A 21961-nucleotide genomic window follows, 5' to 3' on the forward strand; every position below is an offset into this window, starting at 1 on the left:
AGAGAGAGAGAGAGAGAGAGAGAGAGAGAGAGGTTCTCTGTTGTCCATATATTTTGCATCTTTGGCATCGTAAGCGGTGACGTATCACTCTTTTCTCTGTCTCTCAAATATTCTTCTTCCTCCATCAAAAAGGAGAGAGCACCCACTTTCTCTCAAAAGCCATTCGAGTGAGTACATAAGATCCCTTTTTCGTTCCCTCGGTTTTTGCCAAATCTCCAGGTAATGATAAAGCTTTCATCTTTTTTATCTCCTCTGTTCTTCTCCTCTGTTTTTTTTGTTTCCCCCGACAAAGTGGGATTAACTCTTAAGATATGTGTTGAGTTTCCTCGTGGATTTTCATATTCGTGTTTTCTTACAGGATCTCGTCTTCATGAATCATCCTATTCTGTGATAGAGATAACAATAATATGGATTCGTTTTTTTTGTTTGCCTCGTGGAGCTTTCTCTATCTCTGTTACTCTGTTCTTTGCTTTCACTACTTTTTTTTTTGTAACTGTTGTATCATTTTGTAATGATGATTACATGCAAAAGTCCACACCTTTTTACGCGGGAATGTTTTCTAGTCATTTATCATCCTGGGGACCATTTGCTTTCATTGAATTTTTATAAACCGTACATGATGATTGGTTTTATATAGATGAAACTAAAAAAAAATCTTATACCTCTGTTTTCTTGAATCTCTTTTGCAGGGTAGAGAAAGCTATTGTTGATGCTCTGTGTCTGAGGAAGGTGGGAGAAAGAAAAAATGGGGTTTGAGGAGGCGTTGGAATGGTACTGCAAGCCGGTGCCTAATGGTGTTTGGACGAGACAAGTTGATAATGCATTTGGTGCTTACACGCCTTGTGCTACTGACTCCTTTGTGCTTGTCATCTCTCATCTGGTTCTCTTGGTCGTGTGTCTGTATCGTTTATGGCGCACCTTGAAGGATCACAAAGTGGAGAGGTTCTTCTTGAGGTCGAAACTGTATAGCTATTTGCTGGCTCTTTTGGCTGCTTATGGTTTTGCTGAGCCTCTGTTTAGATTGATCATGGGGGTTTCTGTTTTGGATTTGGATGGAGATGGGCTTCCTCCTTATGAGGTGATATTGCTGTTTCAAACGTTTTCTTTTAATCTTTTTGGTTTTTTTATTATGTATGTTTTAGCTGAAGGATGCTGTTGTTTGTGTGGTTTCTTTTGGCAGGCGTTTGGTTTGGGGGTTGAAGCTTTTACTTGGGGATCTGTAATGATCATGATTTTTATGGAAACTAAAATTTACATCCATGAACTCCGTTGGTACGTCAGGTTTGCTGTCATATATGCTCTTGTTGGGGATATGGTCTTGCTAAATCTTGTTCTCTCAGTCAAGGAGTTCTATACCAGGTTAGGAGGCTTTTTGTGTGTTATATGGTTTTATGCAAGTCATTGGTTTAGAAAGGGTGAACTCAAGCTTTGTTTTTGTCATTGTAGTTATGTACTGTATCTCTACATAAGCGAGGTGGCAGTTCAGGTAAGCTCACTTAAAAGCTCCTAAAAGCATATCAGCCTTGTAGATATTTGTTGCGTGCTATGTCTAAATCACACCCGGATACAATTTGTGTCCCTCTCTTATAACAACTTAAGAAGGTGAGTTTTGGTTTTTATTACAGGCTCTGTTTGGAATGCTATTGTTTGTGCATCTTCCCAATTTGGATCCTTACCCTGGCTACATGCCAGTGCGGAGTGAAACTGTGGATGATCATGAGTATGAAGAGCTTTCTGACGGACGACAGATATGTCCAGAAAGGCATGCAAACATCTTTGACGGTAAGTCACTCTTTGGCCTTGTTTCAGTTCTGTGAATACTGGATTGTGATTGTAAGGCATAGTGTAAGTCTATGCTTATTGACTAAACCATTTACCATACGGTAGCGTTTTGCACACTCTATTCTTAAAAACAATTGTTGAAATGCCACAGGGATCTTCTTCTCATGGATTAATCCCTTGATGACTCTGGGAACTAAAAGGCCTCTCACAGAGACGGATGTGTGGCATCTGGACACTTGGGATCAGACTGAAACTCTGTTCACAAGGTACTTTCGAAAACTGATTGGATCTCCTAAAAATGTATGTGAATGACATGGTTCTTGATATTTTTATGTATCCTTTTTTAGCTTCCAGCAGTCATGGGATAAGGAACTACAAAAGCCGAAACCGTGGCTATTGAGAGCATTAAACAGTAGTCTGGGAGGAAGGTAATATTCTCACCTTTTCAGCACTATTTAATTTCTGAACTACATGTCTGATGGAAATCGTTTTTTATTTCCCTTGCATTTTGAAGGTTTTGGTGGGGAGGATTTTGGAAGGTAGTTTCTTCTACCTCTTTCACGTTTTCTCTTTGATTTGCTCTTCCAGAGTCTTTCCTCTCTTTTATTACTTATGACATGGTTTAAGTACAATGGTCACCGGTGCCGCGTCATGTTAGATAGTCTTGATGCCTCAGGATGTTACTTTAAATTGCCCCAGTGACATCCTCAATGTTTATCTAACTAGTTCACTGTACTTCACAGATTGGGAATGATTGCTCACAGTTTGTGGGGCCTCTTTTACTGAATCAACTCTTAAAGGTTTGTTCTTACCCCATTTTTTCTGTACTAGTATGCACTCTATCTGAACCTAGTTGACATAATATCTTTTAAACTTCCATTTCACAAGGATCACGGTCGATCTCTTCTCTAATCTCACTTTTTTTTTGTCAAACTATTTGCAGTCAATGCAAGAAGATGAGCCAGCTTATATGGGTTACATCTATGCGTTCTCCATCTTTGTTGGAGTGGTATGAAATGAAATCCTTCTCTCTCTCTCCCTGGATTTGGCTAATTCATTTGTTGATGAATACATTTTTCCAGGTACTGGGAGTGCTATGTGAAGCTCAGTATTTCCAGAATGTCATGCGTGTTGGTTACCGACTAAGATCTGCTCTGGTATTATTTTATGTTTCACTTCATTTCCAATCTGCAACCATGGCCTTGTTCTCTAGCCATATGTTTTTTTCCCCTTTTTAGATTGCTGCTGTATTTCGCAAGTCCTTGAGGTTAACTAATGAAGGTCGTAGAAAGTTTCAAACGGGAAAGATAACCAACTTAATGACCACTGATGCTGAATCTCTCCAGGTGCGTACACCTTCATATTTTTAGTTTCTCAATATTATGTACTTTGTACTAATTGTTTTTTTTGCCCTCCATTTTGCAGCAAATTTGCCAATCACTTCATACCATGTGGTCGGCTCCATTTCGTATAATTGTAGCATTGATTCTTCTCTACCAGCAACTGGGTGTTGCCTCGCTCATTGGTGCATTGTTGTTGGTCCTTATGTTCCCTTTGCAGGTCAATCTACCATTTTTATATGACATTTTGTTTTCCGCTGTTTACTTGATCATTTGTATTTCTAACAGTTAATAATTAATTCTCCATCTCCCTTTCCTGAACTAGTTCTCTGTTTTTCTTGAAACAGACTGTTATTATAAGCAAAATGCAGAATCTGACAAAGGAAGGTCTGCAGCGTACTGACAAGCGAATTGGCCTTATGAATGAGGTTTTGGCTGCAATGGATACAGTAAAGTAAGACACTCTAGAACCAATTTTTTGGATGATGCATGGTGTTAAAATTTTTGCAGGCAGTTTGTACTAAGCCAAAAATGCTACAGGTGTTATGCTTGGGAAAACAGTTTCCAGTCCAAGGTTCAAACTGTTCGTGATGATGAACTATCTTGGTTCCGGAAATCACAGCTTTTGGGAGCGGTATGATTACAACATAGTATCACTGTTCTAATCATCATGTTGTGCTTTCTTCAGATTCTTTAAACGTTGTATTTGTGGCTTTAGATTTTTCTCTTTATGTTTTTTTTTGTTTGTTTCAAACTCTTGCTTGGTCTTGCTTTTGTTTTGCAGTTGAATATGTTCATACTGAACAGCATTCCTGTTCTCGTGACTATCGTTTCATTTGGTGTGTTCACGTTGCTTGGAGGAGACCTGACCCCTGCAAGAGCGTTTACGTCGCTCTCTCTCTTTGCTGTGCTTCGTTTCCCTTTATTCATGCTTCCGAACATTATAACTCAGGTAATTTCTTAAATATTTTTGAAGACTATAACTCATATTTATTTGCCGATGCTGATGCTGACTAGTGTTTTACTTGTAGGTGGTGAATGCCAATGTATCCTTAAAACGTTTAGAGGAGGTGTTAGCGACAGAAGAGAGAATTCTCTTACCAAATCCTCCCATTGAACCTGGACAGCCAGCCATCTCAATAAGAAACGGATTTTTCTCTTGGGATGCTAAGGTTGCCGCTTGTGTATTCTACACCATGTTCATTCTTTCACTTTATCAGAAGTAGAAAACTCGAGCTAACCATATAATATATATATCTGTAGGCTGATAGGCCGACGTTGTCAAATATAAACTTGGATGTACCTCTTGGCAGCCTAGTTGCTGTAGTTGGTAGTACAGGAGAAGGAAAGACCTCCCTGATATCTGCTATCCTTGGGGAACTCCCTGCAACATCTGATGCAATGGTTACTCTCAGAGGATCAGTTGCTTATGTTCCACAAGTTTCATGGATCTTTAATGCAACAGTATGCTCTTCTATTCTTTTACTTTATAACTGGTGTTATACATAATGCGTCAGTTACTTCATACACTTAGTGGAGTGTTCCTTAAGTTTTTGATTTTAAGGTTTCTTATTAAAACATTCTAGGTACGCGACAACATATTGTTTGGTTCGCCTTTTGACCGTGAAAGATATGAAAGGGTCCTTGATGTGACTGCGCTCAAGCATGACCTAGAGTTACTGCCTGTAAGTTTTGATAACAAGGGTTTATTTTTCATAGCTCTCGTATTTTTAAGTTTGTTCCAACCTCTTTGTCTTGCCTTGATAGGGTGGTGATCTCACGGAGATTGGAGAAAGAGGTGTTAACATCAGTGGAGGACAGAAGCAGAGAGTGTCAATGGCTAGGGCCGTTTACTCAAACTCAGACGTATTCATCTTTGATGACCCGTTAAGCGCCCTTGATGCTCATGTTGGTCAACAGGTAAACAACTCGTTGGTTCTTTATTTGATAAGACTGGTCCCTTTTCATACTATCAATCTGATTTATAAAAAAAAATAATATGTTTCAGGTTTTTGAGAAATGCATAAAAAGAGAATTGGGGCAGAAAACGAGAGTTCTTGTTACAAACCAGCTCCATTTCCTATCGCAAGTGGATAGAATTATACTTGTCCATGAAGGCACAGTGAAAGAGGAAGGAACATATGAAGAGCTATCCAACAATGGCCCTTTGTTTCAGAGGTTAATGGAGAACGCAGGCAAGGTGGAAGAATATTCCGAAGAAAATGGAGAAGCTGAGGCTGTTCAAACGGCCGTAGCTCCATTGACGAACGGGAACACAAATACTCTTCAGATGAATGGCTCTGACGACAAGAAATCCAAGGAAGAAAATAAAGGAGGAAAATCTGTTCTCATCAAGCAAGAAGAACGTGAAACTGGAGTAGTGAGCTGGAGAGTCCTGAAGAGGTAACTTGAACACCATATTGCTGAATTTGCACCTTTGCAGGATATTAAAATGACTTGTGCGGTGTCTTACCATGTTTACAGGTACCAGGATGCACTTGGAGGAGCATGGGTGGTGATGATGCTCCTTTTATGCTACGTCTTGACAGAAGTATTCCGGGTTACCAGCAGCACGTGGTTGAGTGAGTGGACTGATGCAGGAACTCCAAAGCGTCACGGACCCCTTTTCTACAATCTCATATATGCGCTTCTCTCATTTGGACAGGTATGTGCTTGATGGACCACATAACATCTGAAACCTGACCAGTGCTGAGTCTTTTTATTTTTGTTTTCAGGTTTTGGTGACATTGACCAATTCATATTGGTTGATTATGTCCAGTCTTTATGCAGCTAAGAGGTTACACGACAACATGCTTCATTCCATACTAAGGGCCCCAATGTCCTTCTTCCATACCAATCCCTTAGGACGGATAATCAACCGGTTCGCAAAAGACCTGGGGGATATTGATCGAACTGTGGCAGTCTTTGTAAACATGTTCATGGGCCAAGTCTCACAGCTTCTTTCAACTGTTGTCTTGATTGGCATTGTCAGCACTTTGTCCTTGTGGGCCATCATGCCCCTCTTGGTCTTGTTTTATGGAGCTTATCTCTATTACCAGGTAACGTACCTTTTTAACCGCAGCATCTAATATAGATCTTTGTGTTAACCAATTTTCTCATTGCAGAACACAGCTCGTGAGGTTAAGCGTATGGATTCAATCACAAGATCCCCAGTTTATGCACAGTTTGGAGAGGCATTGAATGGCTTATCAACTATACGTGCTTACAAGGCATATGATCGGATGGCTGAAATCAACGGAAGATCAATGGACAATAACATCAGATTCACTCTTGTCAACATGAGTGCCAATAGATGGCTCGGCATCCGTTTGGAAACACTCGGTGGTCTTATGATTTGGCTGACAGCATCGTTCGCTGTCATGCAGAACGGGAAAGCTGAGAACCAACAAGCATTTGCATCTACAATGGGTTTGCTACTCAGCTACGCCTTAAACATCACAAGCTTGCTAACAGGTGTTCTGAGACTTGCGAGTTTGGCTGAGAACAGTCTGAATGCAGTAGAGCGTGTTGGCAACTATATAGAGATACCTTCAGAGGCTCCGCTTGTTATCGAAAGCAACCGTCCACCTCCTGGATGGCCATCAGCTGGAAGCATAAAGTTTGAGGATGCTGTTCTACGTTACAGGCCTCAGTTACCACCTGTGCTTCATGGGGTTTCTTTCTTTATCCATCCAACGGATAAGGTTGGGATCGTTGGGAGGACGGGAGCTGGGAAGTCAAGCCTGTTGAACGCCTTGTTTAGAATCGTGGAGCTGGAGAAAGGAAGGATATTAATCGATGAATGCGACATTGGCAAGTTTGGACTTATGGACCTGCGTAAAGTGCTTGGAATCATTCCACAGTCACCGGTTCTTTTCTCAGGAACCGTGAGGTTCAATCTTGATCCGTTTGGTGAACATAACGATGCTGATCTATGGGAGTCTCTGGAGAGGGCTCACTTGAAAGATACCATCCGGAGAAATCCTCTTGGTCTTGATGCTGAGGTCTCTGAGGCAGGAGAGAACTTCAGTGTGGGACAGAGGCAGTTGTTGAGTCTCTCGCGTGCACTCTTGCGTAGATCCAAGATACTGGTCCTTGATGAAGCAACCGCTGCTGTTGATGTTAGAACAGATGCTCTCATTCAGAAGACTATCCGTGAGGAGTTCAAGTCATGCACCATGCTCATCATAGCTCACCGTCTCAACACCATCATCGACTGTGACAAAATCCTAGTCCTCGATTCCGGAAGAGTTCAAGAGTTCAGCACACCGGAGAATCTTCTATCAAACGAGAGAAGCTCCTTCTCCAAGATGGTTCAAAGCACAGGAGCTGCAAATGCAGAGTACCTGCGTAGTTTAGTACTCGACAACAAGCGTGAGAGAGATGGTGATGATGACTCGCAGCAACCGTTACAAGGACAGAGGAAATGGCTAGCTTCTACTCGCTGGGCTGCAGCTGCTCAGTTTGCGTTAGGCGTGAGTCTGACATCATCGCACAACGATCTTCAGATCCTTGAGATTGAAGATGATGGGAGTATTCTGAAGAGAACGAAAGATGCGGTTGTGACTTTGCGCAATGTTCTGGAGGGTAAACACGACAAGGAGATTGCAGAGTCGCTTGAGGAACATAATATCTCTAGAGACGGTTGGTTGTCATCACTCTATAGAATGGTAGAAGGTAAAATAATCTACAAATGCTTACCTGAATATATATAATTCTATATGCATAATCTTAATCACAACAACTGGATACCTAAACATAACATAATCACTTGCAGGGCTTGCGGTGATGAGCAGATTGGCGAGGAACAGAATGCAACAACCAGGTTACAATTTGGAAGGAAACTCGTTTGACTGGGACAATATCGAGATGTAGATTAAGTTCAGGTCGTCATCAGTTGATTGATGAAACATTTTCTTTACCTTAACCAAAATATGTTACTCTTTGGATGCCTTCAAAACTTAATTTTGTTCTGCAAAGAGAATTAAACTTTGTTGTGTTCTTTCAATTCGTCTTTGATTATTTAGAGTAGTTGCTTAGTATCCTTAATGGATTCTGAAAAGTTCAAAAGCAGAATGGTACATGATACAGAGGATCTTTAAGGATTTGTGATGCAATTTTGAAAGCTGGGAAAAGTTGTTAACATGATTCTCTAGAGTCGTTCATATCCAAAAAAATAAAAATAAACTATCAGTGTAGGCACTAGGCAGGCGCACCAAGAAAGAAAGAAACATCAGAAGCTATGGTTTGTCAGAGACGGACTCAAATCCATCGGCAGAGACATTTGCCAGAGAGCAGTCAGCACCTGAAAGACTTTGGGAAGGCTTGATTTGAGGTTGTTTAGTGTCAATCTCTTACTAACCTCTCGACCGAGTTTTAAATGTTTTGCTTTCTCAAGGCTTGTTTGAATGACAACGGATGATTAGAGCCCATCTAGCTGTTGCTTTAGGGATGTACGCTCAAACCAGAGCTGTGGAAAATAAATAAATAAACATTATGAAGAAATTTATTCTATTGTATTGTTGTTTGGCAAGAACACACTTGCAATGTGTTAATGTGAACGTGTAGAGACGGTAAAATGTTACCCATTTATTTACTTGTCATATACAAAAAGATACACCATAATAACTTTAGCAAAAAAAAAACTCAAAAATTAAGAGAAGTTATTGCAGAAAAGGAAGCTTTTGAACTTAAAAGTTAAAAAAAGGAATTAAGTGAGCATGTGAGAATTAAATATTGGGGAGATGGAAATAATGAGTTATATATGTAACAAAAAGAGACATTTTTACTATATGTAAATATCACATCCTTATGCTTTCTTAGAATGTGTAAGAAAGAATCTAGTGATATTTGCGTGACATTTACTAAAGTACAATAAATATAAACTCCCAATTTCCACTAGTTAATGCTCCTTAATGTGAAAATCTAAAATTTCCAAAATTCTCTGATTTACCCACAAAAATGTAAACCCAGTGTCCATGATACAGTATATATATGAGTATAATTGACTCGTAGGTAAAAGAAGAAGAGAAGAAAATTAGAAGGACCCAAAGGCTTGGTGTTTTGGTAAAGAAAGAATGGAAACAGGTTTGATCCTAACCATCGTTTTTGTGGCGCTCATCATCATCTCGGCTATTGTTGCTTGCTTGTTTTGCGCCCCAAAACTCGTCAAACTTTGTTGGGGCGATGAGTAACTCATGTTACCTATTATCTAGCTATGTCTTTTTTTGTTATTGTTAAATGACCTAATAAATAGCAGATCGATGCTGCGACTCTGCAAAATTTATCGTAGTTCTTCCATTTAATAATGTTTTCGCTTAATGATATTAGCTCTATTTTTATATTTTTCATAATTTGAATTATGGTTTATTTATATGTTGCAATGTTATATACTACTACTAATACATCTCTCTTATCGTCAACCCAACCTTTGAGAAATAGCAAAAACAACACTGTAGTTTATACTTTTGTTTTCATTATTGTGTACTGCTATGCTCTTAAATTCTTAAATGATATGACAATAATCTCTAATTAAAAAATTAACTACACTCAAAATAGAAGAATAGAAATTTCAAAAATCAATATGTGCATACATATACCATCATCTCCAAAAAGAGTTCATGAGAGGGTGTTAATATAGTATCAGCCTGCCCAGAACCCTTTAGATGACCTAAAGACATGGTAACGATAGCATTGTACCACTGTTTCACCGTGGTACACATTACAAGGTCACCTTACAAAATACTCCCTCTGTTCCATTTTATGTGATGTTTTAAATTATTCCACATAGATTAAAAAAACACATATTTTTATGTAGTTTATTTTGGTAACATAAAAATACATTAAATAAAACCCATGTTCGGGAATGCGCTAGGCGTTACGCGTGCGGCCGGTGTCCGCCTAGCGAGTTGAAAGAAAATCGGAAAATAACCGGGGATTAATCGGGAATTTATTTTAAACAGTTTTACTATATATATTATTATTTGTGCCATAAACATTAATATGTGTCGTAGTCCAGCGTGTTTCGGTACTTGTAAAGTGGATAGGCTTCACGGGTTCGACTAGTAGCGGCTGCATTTTGCTATTTTTTCCCTTTTTTCATTAATGAGCGCGAAAAGACACTAATGTCCTCGTCTTCCTCCTTTGTTCCTGTCGAACACAGACCCTAGAATTTCGAATCTGAAATTCTTTTTCGAGATTCTTGGCCGTTTTAACTCGTTTCTCTTAGTTTTCACTCATTTATAATAGATTTCCAACTTAATTCGTGATTCTGAACTTGTAAATCAGGTAAAAATTGGTTTTTGGTTTGAAATCCGATTTTTTTAGCGATTTTTGCTAAACTCTACAGTTGCTTGCCGATTTGCGTTTAAACGCCGAGTAATCGTTCAAATCGGCCGCGTTTTAGAACCTGGAATAAAACTAGTTTAACCAATAATAGAAAAGTACAGTATTTTATAATTGGTCATAAATTTCAAATTATATTAAATTCTATCTAGATTAGTGAAAACATCACTTAAAATGTGACAAAATAAAAATCCTAAAACACCACTTAAAAGTGAGACGGAGGAAGTATTGGTTTGTCAGTTGTAAGAAGAGATAAGCAATTATATAATAAGGATACGAAATCAAACACACTAACAATCTCAAATGTTTACCAAGACAAGCTTCAAAACGTTAACATACTAAAAAAAGCAAACACGACGATAGAAACATTCAAAGCACTAGTGAGTCATAACAAGCAAGCACACACATACATAAAGAAGAAAGTCGAGACGTCAACGAGTACATGCTGGTTCAAACGCGAAGGGACCAACAGAGAATAGAACGTAGTCGCGTTCAGCGATGTTGATTGATTTAGAAGGCTTAAGCATAGCACCGGTGGTTCCATTGTTGAGCTGGGAAGGGACGGTGCATGTCACCGTTGCAGCTGCGGGACCGGGATTCATGGGCCAAGCCCTACACGTGTGGAAAGCGTAGGTGGTGAGTTTATTCGGAGCTAACATTATGAAGTATCCGTTTTTGTCCGTCTTTGTCTCCATCGTTACACCTCTCTTTGTGTTGTTGCATGCAAGCTTTACAGTCGCTCCTGTAGTTGAAACATTAAATAGGATCTTATCATCTTAATCAATAGATATCCGCTGATGTCAAAAAAAAAAATCAATAGATATCCGCTATACAAGGACTATTACAGGCTTGATTTAAACATTTAACTTTTTAATTAGGGAAAATAAAACAGTCGTATAGGAATTAAAAAGAGTAGAAAATGACGAAGAATTTTTTTTGTGCATGAAAGCCAAGTAGGACGAAAATACATTTTGTGCATGAAAGCCAAGTGGCACGAGAGACTCGACGAATGTGTAACCCCAAAATCTTGATATATTATTGTATTATTTCTTTTAAAGAGGTCATTGGTGTCAATTTTTGAAAATGCATTTAGTGAAGTCTACCTTAAGATAACAGTCAACCAGTGCTCTTAACTCATATCAGTTTGTTGGATTAATATCATTCGTTCAAATTATTTCATAGGGAAATCATTCTAACATAACATGCATTGGTAGGTAAACAAACGAGTCTTTAATCTAAATTCATCAGGCTAATTTCTTTGAACAAAGTTAATTAATCTAAGATTTTGCACCCATAAAGTTTGATGGATGTATTTTTGCGAGAACATAATGCATGTATGTATATGTTTTTCATTTAAACACGTAAATGGTTCAAGAACCAGAAATTTGACTCAGCTGAAGAACTTTATGTGAAGATTATGTCATGGAAGTAAACCTATTAACATGCAACGATGAAATAAAACAAAACAAAAAAACGAAGACAAGGTCAGTCCAAAGTTCTTGTGGAAACTTATGAAGTTATAGATCTACAAGACTGCAAGTTAATTAGAAAAGTTATAAGAGACCAGAGATTGTAATGTAACAACCTTGAAGAGGAGATGCTTCTAGGAGCGTATCAATGCCGGAGTACTTGCAAGACTTGCAATAAACCATGCCTTGAACCGCCACAAGTCTTCGGCTCATCTTTGCCGCCGGTGGAGTCACTGGAGAAGCGGATGCGAATTCATTTGTGTAGATGAAGGTTAATGAGATGTGAACAAGTAGAAGATACTTGAGAGCTTTCACTACCAAAGTTCCCATTTTTGTTTTTTGTCAGTGATAAGTGAAATATCCCTCACTAAAGGTCATATTTAAAGCACTAACCAAAGGTCAGGTCTTTTTTTGCATCAAAATTACTCAAGAAAAAAAAGAATTTCAAAAACCCATAAATAAATACAAGTTTGATGGATGTATTTTATATACAAATATAATATCATCTACTCCACTGATGCCAGACCTCAAACTAAAAGGAAAAAAAAAAGAGAAGAAATGATGATCATGTCTCACTATTTATAATACATTTAAAAGTTCAATCCATGTTAATTATCTTTTTTTCACTGAAGTTTCATTATATTGGAACAAAGAGCACAAGGTTCTGAGCATTATTACACCAAACACCAGGGGCTTAATCACAACAATACCTCATCTTACACCAATCAAAAGGCTCTATAAAACTTCATAACACCCCAAAAATTAACCAGGATTGACAGGAGCAGAGGCCAAACAACTTTCATTTACAAAGAGCTCCTTTAGCCATCCAGGTGGACCTGCAGCCACATACGAATGTAACAGACCCAATCTAGGAACACTTTGAGCTATGAAATTAGTACAGGATAAAGTAAATATATAGAGCATAAAAGATAATAATGGCCAACAAGACCATTTGATCATTGAAGGTAGGGTTAAACCCAATTGATCATTTGATGCCCTCTACCTTGAGTGTTTGTGAATACATATAACCAGTTAACCACATAAAAAGCCTTAGACATTAACTATAGAAAACGGCCAACAAGCCCATTTGTGTTTGTATCAGACGGTCATTGACGGTGCATGAGACAGAGGCGAAGAAGCCACGCAATGTATAATATATTGTGTATTTGTACGATTTTGGTAACTAATAAACTTTTGGACACTTATACACACGTTTTAAGACTACAAATCAATACAAAAAATAGTCATGATTAATCAAAGACTAAATCATGTCAGTTTAGTCACGATATACTACTAAAGTAATACAGTACCTAATACAATTGGTATTTATGGCATATATAATTCTGTTAATCATGCGTGTTTCAAAATTAAAAAATGTTGTTTTTTTTGGTAGGTAATTAAAAAAAATGTTGTTAATCATGCATTTCTCTACTTGTGAAAATACATGTAATAAAAAGAATGGTAATAAAAAAATCAACATAATAATCAGATAAATTTGTCATAATTATAAATGAAGTGAAACTGTATTTGATCAACAACGGCAGATCCAGCAAGATTTTTAGATGGGGGCACAACACCAAAAATAACAAAAAACAACTTGAACCAGGGGCACTTTTCATGTTTATGCACTAAACTAGAAATGATTTAACAAAACTAACATATACTATTATTTATGGCAAATTAAGAAATAGCCGGGGACACGTGATCCCGTTGCCGTTGATGTACGTCCGCCCCTGATCATATGCACTTCTAACACTAATTTTTCCGGAAAATTAGATAGTTGCCATTATTGTAAAAATCTATGAACCTCTCATCAACAACTTTGATCCCCATCTCTGCCATTCTCAGTGATACATGTAAGAATTTACAAATCAATACAAAAACTAGTCACGATTAATCAAAGACTAAGTCATGTCTGTTTAGTCACGATATACCACTAAAGTAATACAGTACCTAACACAATTGGTATTTATGGCATATATAATTCTGTTAATCATGTGTGTTTTAAAATTAAAAAATGTTGTTAACCATGCATTTCTCTACTTGTGCAAATACATGTAATTAAGAGAATGGTAATAAAAAATCAACATAATAATCAGATAAATTTGTCATAATTATAAACGAAGTGAAACCGTATTTGATCATAAGTACTTCTAACACTATTTTTTTCGGAAAATTAATAGTTGCCATTATTGTAAAAATCAATGAACCTCTCATCAACAACTTTGATCCCCATCTCTGCCATTCTCAGTGATGCATGTATTTCTACTCTATGAATATAACAATTAAAATCCCCTTCTTATTAATCAAGAAGCATTTTTAAAGAGTAACATTAAATGTGTAAGTTATTTACATGAGTGCCATGCTGACGTGTCGGCACCATATTCACTCTCAGCCCATATATAGAATTACCCTTGATTCATTAGAGAAATTACAAGAAATGCCATTGTGGCACCACTCGAATTTCCTCATATACATTATAGTTCAAAATGAATAATTGGACGATTTCGTGTAAAAAGGAAAGTCAAAGATATGTCCGATTTCATCATTTCATGTTTAAGGAAAGTCAAAGATCATTACTATTTCTCTTAATTCTATTTCCCATTAACTCATTCCATGATTTCCTTTTCTATCAAAATATATTGCCATATATAAGGTTACCATAAATCATTGCCATATAATGTATTACGCAATTATGTAGTATAATGTAGTAAAATCTAATATTTTTTTTTTCAATGCAAGATGTATCAAAAGCCATTTTATTAAAAGTAAACTAAACATTTTTTATAATGTATCAGAAGCCATATAATGTATCAGAAGCCATTTTATTATAACCGTATTTAATATATGAAAACTGCAATAAATTTTAAACTAATTTAGTATGTTATTTAATATAACCGTAATTTATGCCAAATCTTCCACAGAAATAGTTATCATTTTAAGTTTATACTATACACTTAATATTTGGTCAAATATCATATTGAATATTGTTTCCTATATTAGGTTCGAAAATATAGTACTAACCAAATTTTGGAAGACGATAATGCGTGTAGTTAAATATAGTAATAGCGTAAATTTTGGGTAAACTACTCAATATTTGTTTCTGGTAATTCTTGTGTGCCTAAACCCTAAGTTGCCTGACTATATATGACCTTCTAAACTCATTTACTCAGCATCATTACCAACCAAGTTCGAACCGGTATGCAATCTAACAAAAAATGAGTTCTATGCACTCAATATCTGAGTTGAAACATTTCAAAGGTGAAAAAGAGATGTAAAAAGTTTTTGGAAGCAATACTAGGCTAAAGGTGTAGAAACTTTTATAATATTTTTTCATGGATGCAAAAATAAGTTTTTTTTTTAGTTTATTGCAATATGCTCTATATCAACTTAGCGCTGTCTAACCAAACAACTAACACTTTCATATGGTAAATTTTTGCAGGAGGACAAAATGCGACATTTAAAAAGGTTTTGGTTTCTTAGTTTGATCCTTTTCTGAAACAAGGATAAAAAGGATTTGATTTCTCTTTTTGATTCAAATATATAAGCAGGTGACTTCAAATAGACGAGGAGCTTCATGTTCTCACATTTTGTTTGACCCTGAACTCCTAGAAATAGAAGCCTTCAAAAACAAGTAAGCATATATGACATTTTCATCTGTTAATTTTTTTACTTCTATGTTTGCTTACACAAACTACATTGACAGGATTTGTTTTTCAGGATACCAAGAAGAGCCTTTTCATGTGAGTTGCATATTAATTCGAATTTTATTTTGGTTTTCAGTTTCTGAATAATAAAGCCTTTGCAACGTATCGTTCATATTTTGATTTGTACCATTGTTGTTTTTAGCATTTGATCTTAAGATTCTAATTGATGAACTATGTACCGTTTAAATTATCTTGCCAGGACTAAACTATTGAAAGCGTTATTTTTAGTTATTTATTGTCCATTGTTTAGTTTGTTTTATTTTGTTGCTAAATATTTCATTGAAATGAAATAATCGATTAGTTTATAAATATTATAAAAAATACAAAAGAGATTTCGCAGGTATAATTTCGGAAACAAAAGAAGGTAAGAAATATTGAAAGAGTAATAAACTCCATAGTTTTGGGACATATTTAACAACCATTGAAGGTTCGTCTTCTGGATTTTATATGTACTGGTATAAACTAATGAAATAATCGATTAGTTACGTTAGTTCATCATTATTATTAGTTCAAAAAAAAAGAAGTAAGCCCCTGTTATAATATTTTTTGTACCTGCAAAATCTCTTTTGTAGTTTTTGTATATGTATTTTCTTATAGTGATTTTTATTTTACAACGCAAACAAAAATTAAATTACAGAAAATATGAATATTAATTTCCAACATTAAAAATATAAGAACAATTTAAGTTGAAATGTTTTCACAGATAAACTAATTTATTTGAAATCAAATTTCTATATATTTAAATGTAAATGATACACTTTATGGTATCAATTCATAATCGTGATTTGCAAGTTATGATCTTTAATTTAATGCATTTATGATTTAGAATATAAGTGAGTGATATTTTTTATCAATATATTGATCTCCACGCAAATTTAGATTATTATTTAGGTCAATATTGTATTGTATATGGAAAGTCTTGATTGCAATCACAAAATTTTATGTGGAGATAAAATTAGTGCTGATTGCCGTTATTTATACTACCTTCTTAATCTTTACATCACAAACGAAATTCTTGATTCAAATGTTTAATATTAACTTAAAACAATATTCAGCCGTATTTATCAACTTCCGAAAACAAAAACATTTGAAGAAATCATAACTTGCAATTTGCCAATCAGTATCATCGAGCGTATATTTGATATATTGATCTCATTTAATAAAGAAATAATTTGAAACTTATATAAATATAAGTGATGGAAGTGCTTCAATGATATCATCTTCTCTCTATTCTTTTGTCTCTAACTTTTTTTGATATCCAGTACTTAAAGAAATGGCAGGTTTAGATTTAATTTGTTGGCGATTTGAAGCCTGTCTACACAATATGCCCCTCACATAGAAGACCCACATTTAACATTTACTAGATCTTGACCCGTAGGACCGCACATCTATTAATTTTCAGTTTTAGTTTTCATTTATTTATACTTAATTATATATTTGTAATATTTGATCATTTTATATTGACTAAGCTAGGGGTGGGTATTTGGGTACCCATTCGAATTTCGTTAAAATTTATTCGGGTTTGAGATTTTTGAGTTTAAAGATTCTAGCTCTATTCGGCTATTTATAAATTTTGATTCCGGTTTAATTCAGATCTTTGCGGGTCCGGATAACCCGTTTAAACTATTTTTAAATTTTTAAAATTTATATACTTTAAATTTCCCTAAATCTAAAAATAAAAATACTATAACATGTAAATTTGAGTAATGTAAGCCAAATTACCTAAATTAAAAATATGTTTAACTTGAATATTTGGATGGAGAAGAAATATATATTTTAAGTATTTTTGGTGTTTTTTATATTTCAAATATCTTAGTCAACTTTAAGATAGCTTATATCTTGGATATTAACTATAGAAATAGATAACATATTCAAGTATATATGATTCAAATACATTCGAATATCCGAAATATTTCGATCGGATCATGTTTGGTTCTGGTTATTTAGATACCAGAATGATAAATTTGTTTGGATATTTATCCACTTTTAATTCAAATTTAATAATATTTTTTTCGAGATATACGCTTAAGTCAAATTTTAGTTGTTTCCATATCTAAAATGACATTCTTTACACGATGTTTTTTTTAATTGTTTAGTTAAACAAACCAGTTGGTTAGCAGATAAACATGGTAAGTTAACTGATAATGTATATTTTATTGATTTCGATTTTGGTTAAAGCCGTGTGATACTGAAATTACGGAAAATGACATTAGCCAAGGAAGCAAAAAAACGACTGAATGCTATACCTATTTCCAAACATAATTATTATTTTTTAATATTACTATCTATGTTTCTAAACAAAACTGAAATGTAATTCAGTTTTAATAATATAGATATTTGGTTATCCTTTTATGGTATAATATTTTACATTCACGAACCTAATAAATGATATACTATAGAACCACAAAATCATATTATTTAATCATATTTGCCAATTAACCTAAAACTCAATATCATGATCTCAGTTATGCATAATGTTCCTCTCTTTATACTATAGAACCTATAGAATCGTATCATGTAACTATTTTCGATGGTAGTCTATCTATAGTTTAACTATTTTCTATACAAAAATACACGTAACCTAATGTTACCTATCAAAGATTTGATTGATTCCAGTCAGTGCTTCAGATTGTCTTGGGATTTGTATTTGATTTTTTGTTACTGATTTGTTCAAAGCTCCCTCAGATAGATCTACACAAACCAAAATTAAATAGAACAAAGACACTGGTCAGAAGACCAAACCGGAATGAAAGTTTGGTTTATTATTTCATTAACGAACAAAAAAAATTCAAGTAGTGTAATGTATACAAAAGGTCGCTACGTACCTTTCGAACGAAGAGATAGATGAAAATTAAAAATATATGTCTATGATCCGTAGTTAAAAATAAATGTCTATCATCTGTAGTTAATAATTATGAATAAAAATATGTTGAGAATGTTATTACATAATCGATCCATAAACTATGTTTACAAATTTAGAACATATGTTAAAATTAAATTAAAATTTTAGAAACCAATCTCATCCTGCGCAAGGCGCAGGTCCTACCTAGTATATTAGTATTTAGAAGAAAAAAAAGTCATATAGATAATAATATTCTTTTTGGTCATCTACTGATGTATATGCGATTAAACTCCCAATAACTTCCAAATAGTACAAAGTTACCAACTAACTGACAAGGTAACCCTGAGATCATAAAACCACTCAAACATCCCAAGTTTCCCAACCAATGGATAAAAAACAAAATACAGATAATAATATTCTAAACACGCCTTTCATATCAATAACTAACTTTTAAATTAGCTAGTTTCGCGAGGAGAATTTTTAAGTTAGTTTTTGATGAAATGGCGTGTGTAGAATATGATCTGTTTGACCAAAAAAGAAAGAATATTATTATCTTTATTTTGTTTTTTACTCATTGGTGAACTTGGGAATCTGGGATGTTCGAGCGGTTTTATATATAGCAACTCTAAGACTTTGGCACTCCCACCTAAAAGAAGAAAATAATAATATGAACATGAATGTGTCCTATCCATCTAGTTTCACACTTGTGTTTTCCATTACGCTGGTCCTTGCCTTAGCTATACGTTTCTTGATACCCAAGAAATCAAAAGGTCAACTTCCTCCGGGACCAGGGGGATGGCCGATCATTGGAAACTTGTTCCAAATGATCATGAACCGGCCGGCTCATCAGTGGATCCACCGCGTCATGGAAGCTATGGAAACGGAGATAGCTTGCTTCCGTTTTGCCGGCGTCCATGTCATCATCGTAACCTCAAGCGAGATTGCCCGAGAAGTGCTCAGGGAAAAAGACAAGGCTCTCGCAGACAGAGCTGAGGCATACTCGATCAAACTCGTAAGTCATGGCTACAACGGCGTTAGCTTCTCTTCCTACGGTGAGCGGTGGAAGCTAGCGAAGAAAGTGATGGTCACTAAACTCTTGTCTTCTGCAACTCTTAACAAGACTATCGGTGATAGAACAGTAGAAGCTGATAACATTGTCACGTATGTGTACAATATATGCCAATCAGTGTCGGTGACGAAGCTGGTTAACGTGAGGGATGTCGCCTTAACATACAGCCACGCCGTGATGATGAGGATGCTGTTTGGCCAGAGACATTTTGATAAACCGGACAAGGATGGCGGTCTCGGGCCCAAAGAGAAAGAGCACATGGACGCAATATTTCGAGCTCTTGATTGTTTATTCGGCTTCACTATAGCAGACTACCTCCCTTTTCTTAGAGGATGGAACGTGGAGGGTGAGGAGAAGGATGTTAGAGAAGCGGTTGATATTATCAACAGGTGCAACGACCCGATCATCCGTGAGAGGATGCATTTGTGGAGGGAGAAAGGCGGAAAAGCGACGGAAGAAGATTGGCTCGACATTCTAATCACGCAAAAAGATGATCAAGGAATGTATTTATTCACATTTGAGGAGATTAGAGCTCAGTGCAAGGTAAAAACTGTGTAAAATAAAAAAAATTAGCGTGGAGATGTATTATAATTTACTATCATGCATATCATATGTAGGATGTCAATGTTGCAACCATCGACAATACAATGAATACTGTGGAGTGGACGATAGGGGAGATGTTGAATCATCCAGAGATTCTTGAGAAAGCCACAAAAGAACTGAACACTGTAGTTGGCAAAGAGAGACTAATCCAGGAATCAGACATACCACAACTTAACTACATCAAAGCTTGTTGCAGAGAATCTTTCCGGCTTCACCCACCTAATGCATTTTTGCCTCCTCATGGAGCCCGAGAGGATACTACTCTTGCTGGTTATTTTGTCCCCAAAGGTAAAAAAAAGTTTCCATATTTATTATATACACTAAAAAGCCTCACTATTAATAAAAGGTCAAGATAAAATATTGTATTTAACATGGAGAGATTAATTTATTAAATATAGGTTTCAATCGGTGACGGTCATTAAAAAAATATGATTATCAAATTTCATACGTAGAAACTTTGTCAGATTATTTACACATGGATCGGACTTTCGCTTGTTTAAAAGAATTTATGAATGAACATTTGTCTCTATAATTTTATTAGGAACAAATTGAACAAAAATTCTTATTTTCTTATTTATTCAATCTTTAAGTGAATTTGTGTCCATTATTTTGTTTTCGGTTTTCCTTAAACATACAGTCATCAATCCAAGCCATAGTATATATAGAGGTTAATCTAGGGCCTAGGGAGGTCTTGCCTAACTTCTGTCAAACAGTTTATGACATAAGCTAGAGTGTTCTAAAAGAATACAAACGAACATAATATGACGTGGTTATATATGTCAAATTGCAAACGACAGGTAGTCAAATTCTTGTGAGCCGTCCAGGACTTGGTCGAAACCCTAAGACATGGGAGAAACCTGACGAGTTCAAGCCAGAGCGACACTTTGTTGATCGTTCTAGGGACCCAGTGGACGTGACTCTGATGGAGCCCGACATGGGTTTCGTAGTATTCGGCACCGGTCGGCGTGGCTGCGCAGGTCCTAAGCTTGGAACAACAATGATCGTCATGTTGTTAGCTAGGCTTCTCCAAGGGTTTGAATGGACTCTCCCACCAGGTGCAAGCCAAGTCGAGCTCATTGCCGCTAATACCAACTTGTTCATGGCCAAGCCTCTAATTGCATCTGCGAAACCTAGGCTGGCTACTGGTTTATATCCGAAAATCCAGGTCTAAGATGCATCTACAACTTTACTATATTTTTCATTAGACCATGTACAATAGATCTATTGAATCAAACTTTCAACAGTTGAATACATACATACAATGGACATGTTGAAAACCAAAAAGAGAAACATGGATTATTGTGGGACCTACAATGTTAATTTGTATGAAGTAAAATAAGGTTTATTTACAGCCAAGTTTTCTCATAGTTTTGTGTGTTTTCAATTCGATTTATGTTGTCATACCATCTGTGATGATTTTTGTATCTGTTATGGCACCGGCAACAGAGTTTTTTCCCACACACCACTGCAGATAGTTGAATCTATAGATAGAGCCAAATGTTTGTTAAAAGTCATAGGTTTTCTCTGCCTGTAAGCAGAGCTGTGCCAAGAACTTTTATGTCCTAAACCAATAAAAAATATATTATTTCCGTTTTTTAATAAGTGTCATTTGGTTGTTTTAAAAAGGTGTTATTTTAATATTTTTCAAGGAGATTAAGAAATTTGTATAATACATTAATATATTTTTATATGATTAATTAAATTAGAATGATTTAAAACAAAATCTATTGGTTATTCAAAAATGTAAAAATAGATTTGATGTACAAAGTTACATTTGTATGATGACAAATTTTTGGAGACAAAAT

The 21961-nt window shown here is 35.7% G+C and overlaps 3 protein-coding genes and 1 long non-coding RNA gene across 4 annotated transcripts; 3 read left to right on the forward strand and 1 right to left on the reverse strand.

The window, feature by feature from the left end:
• Positions 1 to 12: 12 nt before the first annotated feature.
• LOC108812292 (ABC transporter C family member 2) lies at positions 13 to 8130 on the forward strand. Its single transcript, XM_056987503.1, has 25 exons — positions 13 to 219; positions 690 to 1078; positions 1181 to 1359; positions 1447 to 1486; positions 1626 to 1782; positions 1934 to 2048; positions 2130 to 2210; positions 2297 to 2321; positions 2526 to 2582; positions 2726 to 2791; positions 2865 to 2939; positions 3021 to 3128; positions 3208 to 3342; positions 3470 to 3576; positions 3663 to 3756; positions 3907 to 4074; positions 4154 to 4294; positions 4386 to 4586; positions 4709 to 4807; positions 4890 to 5042; positions 5131 to 5525; positions 5607 to 5787; positions 5858 to 6181; positions 6248 to 7799; positions 7900 to 8130. Exons 2-25 carry the CDS (start codon positions 746 to 748, stop codon positions 7995 to 7997), a joined length of 4884 nt encoding a protein of 1627 aa, XP_056843483.1. The 5' UTR covers positions 13 to 219; positions 690 to 745; the 3' UTR covers positions 7998 to 8130.
• A 2693-nt stretch (positions 8131 to 10823) lies between these two features.
• On the reverse strand, positions 10824 to 12265 carry LOC108808748 (non-classical arabinogalactan protein 31). The gene is made up of 2 exons (XM_018580851.2): positions 12052 to 12265; positions 10824 to 11208 (listed from the first exon to the last, which is right to left on the reverse strand). Exons 1-2 carry the CDS (start codon positions 12263 to 12265, stop codon positions 10898 to 10900), a joined length of 525 nt encoding a protein of 174 aa, XP_018436353.2. The 3' UTR covers positions 10824 to 10897.
• Positions 12266 to 14994: 2729 nt separating this feature from the next.
• LOC130496446 (uncharacterized) lies at positions 14995 to 15875 on the forward strand. Its single transcript, XR_008935591.1, has 3 exons — positions 14995 to 15243; positions 15378 to 15569; positions 15656 to 15875. It is a non-coding gene; the product is annotated as an uncharacterized LOC130496446 (long non-coding RNA).
• Positions 15876 to 19151: 3276 nt separating this feature from the next.
• LOC108808749 (hexahomomethionine N-hydroxylase-like) lies at positions 19152 to 21405 on the forward strand. Its single transcript, XM_056988375.1, has 3 exons — positions 19152 to 20096; positions 20171 to 20444; positions 20954 to 21405. The coding sequence occupies exons 1-3, from the start codon at positions 19152 to 19154 to the stop codon at positions 21325 to 21327; spliced, it is 1593 nt and encodes a 530-aa protein (XP_056844355.1). The 3' UTR covers positions 21328 to 21405.
• The last annotated feature ends 556 nt before the right edge of the window (positions 21406 to 21961 follow it).

Source organism: Raphanus sativus, chromosome 6, assembly GCF_000801105.2.
Source record: "Raphanus sativus cultivar WK10039 chromosome 6, ASM80110v3, whole genome shotgun sequence".
Classification (NCBI taxonomy): domain Eukaryota; kingdom Viridiplantae; phylum Streptophyta; class Magnoliopsida; order Brassicales; family Brassicaceae; genus Raphanus; species Raphanus sativus.

Excerpts from the sequence above, each read along its gene's own strand:
- LOC108808748 (XM_018580851.2), bottom strand. The coding sequence starts at position 12,265 with ATGGGAACTTTGGTAGTGAAAGCTCTCAAGTATCTTCTACTTGTTCAC. Across the intron at positions 11,209-12,051 it reads AGAAGCATCTCCTCTTCAAG|GAGCGACTGTAAAGCTTGCA; the intron begins GTTGTTACATTA and ends TTTCAACTACAG.
- LOC108812292 (XM_056987503.1), top strand. The coding sequence starts at position 746 with ATGGGGTTTGAGGAGGCGTTGGAATGGTACTGCAAGCCGGTGCCTAAT. Across the intron at positions 3,129-3,207 it reads CTGATGCTGAATCTCTCCAG|CAAATTTGCCAATCACTTCA; the intron begins GTGCGTACACCT and ends TCCATTTTGCAG. Across the intron at positions 3,343-3,469 it reads TCCTTATGTTCCCTTTGCAG|ACTGTTATTATAAGCAAAAT; the intron begins GTCAATCTACCA and ends TTCTTGAAACAG.
- LOC108808749 (XM_056988375.1), top strand. The coding sequence starts at position 19,152 with ATGAACATGAATGTGTCCTATCCATCTAGTTTCACACTTGTGTTTTCC. Across the intron at positions 20,097-20,170 it reads AGATTAGAGCTCAGTGCAAG|GATGTCAATGTTGCAACCAT; the intron begins GTAAAAACTGTG and ends TATCATATGTAG. Across the intron at positions 20,445-20,953 it reads TGGTTATTTTGTCCCCAAAG|GTAGTCAAATTCTTGTGAGC; the intron begins GTAAAAAAAAGT and ends TGCAAACGACAG.